This window comes from Phragmites australis, chromosome 7, assembly GCF_958298935.1.
Source record: "Phragmites australis chromosome 7, lpPhrAust1.1, whole genome shotgun sequence".
Classification (NCBI taxonomy): domain Eukaryota; kingdom Viridiplantae; phylum Streptophyta; class Magnoliopsida; order Poales; family Poaceae; genus Phragmites; species Phragmites australis.
In genome coordinates this window covers 29,883,271-29,886,990 of record NC_084927.1, presented here as the reverse complement: position 1 = coordinate 29,886,990, position 3,720 = coordinate 29,883,271, and the positions used below count along the sequence as shown (strand labels likewise).

General features: G+C 46.6%; 1 protein-coding gene across 2 annotated transcripts; it reads right to left on the bottom strand.

Annotated features, from left to right (window-relative positions):
• Window positions 1-3,055, bottom strand: LOC133923592 (NAC domain-containing protein 7-like). Of its 2 annotated transcripts, XM_062368870.1 has the most exons (5): window positions 2,925-3,055; window positions 2,689-2,811; window positions 1,333-1,537; window positions 912-1,183; window positions 1-761 (listed from the first exon to the last, which is right to left on the bottom strand). In XM_062368870.1, exons 3-5 carry the CDS (start codon window positions 1,490-1,492, stop codon window positions 168-170), a joined length of 1,026 nt encoding a protein of 341 aa, XP_062224854.1. In that variant the 5' UTR covers window positions 1,493-1,537; window positions 2,689-2,811; window positions 2,925-3,055; the 3' UTR covers window positions 1-167. The 2 variants fall into 2 exon arrangements, with proteins under 2 accessions (XP_062224854.1, XP_062224855.1); XM_062368871.1 differs by lacking the exons at window positions 2,689-2,811; window positions 2,925-3,055 and having other exon boundaries at window positions 1,333-2,528.
• Window positions 3,056-3,720: the final 665 nt, after the last annotated feature.

Below are 3,720 nucleotides of genomic sequence, written 5' to 3'. Positions count from 1 at the left end.
TATGATAACTATTTATTATTCATCGTCAATAACGTTTTATCATGACATAAATTTGTTGGCTACTTAATTATAAACTATACGTTACATATCCTTGACACCACAATGTTATTATCTGTATGATGTAATGCATTAGTGATTTAGTGTATATCTGTATATAATTTATGATGTTATTTCCACAAATTATTTTCCCCTCCGCATGAGGCTGACGTCGACACGTAGTCCAAGGCCTCTTCTTCCTTCTCTTCAGCCTGCTGAAACACCTGCACCGGATTGGGGTAACTAGCTGACTCCTTCAGGGTGGTATCGCCGTGGCTGAGCTGTGACGCCACGAACTTGTCGAGAGCCCTCCAATTTGTGCCTGATGCATCCCCTGCCCTCAGATAGACCGGCTCGGCCTGGAGCTCCTGCGCCGTGTAGTGGGAGAAGGCATGCTCCGCCTGTGTAAGGCTGCACGGTTGCAGGGTGGCTACAGGGCCAATGAGGTCAGGAAGCTTGGGGCTCTCCACCTGAGGAAGCTGCAGGAAGTGCTCCTGGGGAAGGAAGTGATGGTATTCTAGCTCCACCTTGCAAGTGTAGCTGCTCGGGTGCCTGTGGTGCACCACAGCGCTCTGCTGGTGGTGCACGGCCGCCTGCCTCGGCGAGCCGAGCTCCGGCGCCATGAACCCGGCGTGGTCGTTGAACCAGTAAGGTGAATCGCCGGCCATTCTTTGCACATTTGCAAGTCGCTTCCTGAACACCCTGCAGACCACCCATCCTTCCTCCTGAACAACACGCATGCATAAAAGTAAGTTAAACTTGTTATTAGGCAGGAGCTGAAAAACGAATTGCACCATGCATTGTAGGACGCTGACATGCATCATGCATGCATGATGTGATGAACAATTCGTGGGACCTGGGACAGTGAGTCTTACGTGTGGAATTCCATTTTCGTTGGTCTCCAAGCGATACTCGTGCATGATCCAGTCTGACTTTTGTCCATTGGGCGCCCGGCCCTTGTAGAAAACCAGGGTCTTCCTCATCCCTACGAGGCGGTTCTTCACATAGATCGGCTTGTCCCTTCCAGTGGCCTTCCAGAAACCGGCCGTCGTCGCTCTGTTGGTGCGAGTGCCGGTCGGGTACTTCTTGTCCTTGTGGCTGAAGAAGTACCAGTCGTTCTGCTCTTCAGTTCCAATCTTGCATTTTTCTGTTTCAGCTCGTAGAAATGGGGTTAGCGCTTATAACCATATTGAGTTTTATGCATCAATAGTTCACAAGAAGCACCATCGTGCTTCGAGAATATTTACTAGCTCTATACCAAATTCAAGCTTGAAGCAAGAATAGAGTTGTGATTACCTTGTAGATCCCAAGGCTCAATTTTGTACAAATCAACATCTTTTATGACATCCAAGTCTATCTTCTCTAGTGCTACCTTTTTCCTAAGGTAGTAATCAACGAGTTCCTCATCAGTTGGGTGGAAACGAAAACCGGGAGGAACATGGGTGAAAGCGTCCATCTTCTCACGATCCAAGTTATGCAGCTACTTGTCGAGCAAACTTTACTGCGTCATGGTTAATAAAGTAGTCATTTAGTCATAATTTTGATGATCGGTTAGTATCTTGTAATGCATGGGCCAATAAGAAAAGTAATCATTTAGTCATAGTTCTGATATGTTCAAAAATATATGGCGCTTCGGACAAGACAAGGTTTTTCAATAAGCAAAATTGACCATCAGTTTCTACAGTGATATATTAGTAAAAAATTACAAAAATATAAAATTTGAGAGGACTTCTCATCAAAAGTTTGATATATGGCACTTCTTTCATGTGACCAATATAAACAATTTGTATGCATTAGTGGTGAAACCTAAGAAAGTTTGACCATTCAAATTCTTAAATGCCATATAATTTTGAATTCAGTTAGTATTAGTTTTAGTGAACTTTAAATATTTATAGAAAAGGTGATAATCATTATGCACGGAACTAGGCAGGACGTATGATCATCATACGATTCCCTAGATCAAATCCAACATCTTGCTTTGTTTATTTCCTTTTGTGTAAATGAAGCTAGATTTCTGCCAACGTGGACCTTCATTGAATTTGTAAATGTTCAAATTTATAGATCAAGGAGTCAGAACACCCAATATATCTAGTGCTCACAAATATCACTTTCGAATTGTCTGTCCATATCAAATGACGGTGTGCGAAAAAAAATGAAGGCTCCATGTTTACTTATGTGGAAACTGTTGTAAATACAATTTTTTTTAAAAAAGCAATAGCGGAGTCAAAATTAAGTCAAATCAGGAGGAAAAACATTGATAAAAATAGATAGCTTGCATCATATCAGCGCATGTATATTAGTTTCCATTAACGCTAAGGGGGATATAGAGAATTGTAAATCCCAAAAACAAATACCTTTTTCTCAAAGGAGGGAAAACTGTCTAATCTGTCCTTATGAATCCCTACTGGTTTCTCTTGGAGAAATCTGGATGATTAATAGAGTGGAGCAGTGGAATCTTTTTCCCATAGATACTCCAGTACTTGTACTACTAGTCTACTACGCCTCCTTAATATGCATGGATGAGAGAGAGAGAGAGAGAGAGAGAGAGAGAGAGAGAGAGAGAGAGAGAGAGAGAGAGAGAGAGAGAGAGAGAGAGAGAGAGAGAGGACCTCGGCTTGTTTATGCCGGTCTAGTGCCAAAGCTAGTTCTTACTCTTTCGATCCGTATAGCACGCTGACTGCAGGAGGTGGAGCACAGGACCAAGTTTCGCTGCTCCCTTCCCTGCCGTCTCCGTGGGGATCCGCGAACCTCGTACCCACGAAGGCGAAGAAACAACTGTACGCGCACAGAATGCATCAGCACTTTATCAGTTCAGTGCGAGCGCGCAGTGTACATCTACCGCAAGCAAACGAGCAGCAGGGAGAGATCACGAGGAAAATGGAGGCTACCTTGCTCGGAAGCCCCCTCGCTTTCGCCAGCCGATGAGGATTGAGAGCGCGGGACAAGGCCGCGGCGGGGGTATGGTGATATGTATGGCGGTGGCCGGGGTGGGTGGCGCCGGAAAGCGCGGATGGATTGCGGGCCAAGTCTGGCTGCAATCCAGGAGCAACGCGGGCGGAAAGCTACGCGGAGATCTCCCCAGATCTCTCGCTCTCCCCCGCGTTTTTCTATTGGACTTCTTCGACGTAGCCGCCACCTCCCCTCACCCGCCCATGACAGCGACTGGCCTCGCGGTCTGTGCCGGCCGACCCCTCAGCGATCACCTCCTCCAGCCAAAACGTACGAGAGGTTTCACTGCCGTGTGCGCAGCTTATGTAGCCAGGCTTGGCCTTTCGAGGGCATGCAAGAGGGAGGCCGCATAAGTGATGGCCTGTGCCAGAGGCGAGCAGGAAAGGCCGGGCGCAACTGCTAGCTGCGGAGCTGCCACCTTTCTTCTAAAATTCGGAGACAGGGAGGCTGCACCGATGTAAAAGGTGTCAATCCTTTCACTTGTCGGAGATGTGCAATTGTCACATTTGATCGAGCCTAACCGAAACGTGCATCGGTGCGTGTGGCCCTAAAAGCCAAGTTATCATGGTTATCAACGGCAGCGGGATGCGTTTTCATTATTGTAACTTATACCAAATCGATCGATTGCAGCTCCACGATCACATTGCACGGGACCAAACGTTAAACGAGTGATGTTACATGTACATCCACAGTTCACTTGTTAGTTGGTGCGGCCCAAGCCTACAGACCGATCTG

Coding starts and splice junctions, on each gene's coding strand:
- LOC133923592 (XM_062368870.1), bottom strand. CDS start 1,492: ATGGACGCTTTCACCCATGTTCCTCCCGGTTTTCGTTTCCACCCAACT. Junction 1,184..1,332: donor TGAGCCTTGGGATCTACAAG/GTAATCACAACT, acceptor GAGCTGAAACAG/AAAAATGCAAGATTGGAACT. Junction 762..911: donor ACGAAAATGGAATTCCACAC/GTAAGACTCACT, acceptor CGTGTTGTTCAG/GAGGAAGGATGGGTGGTCTG.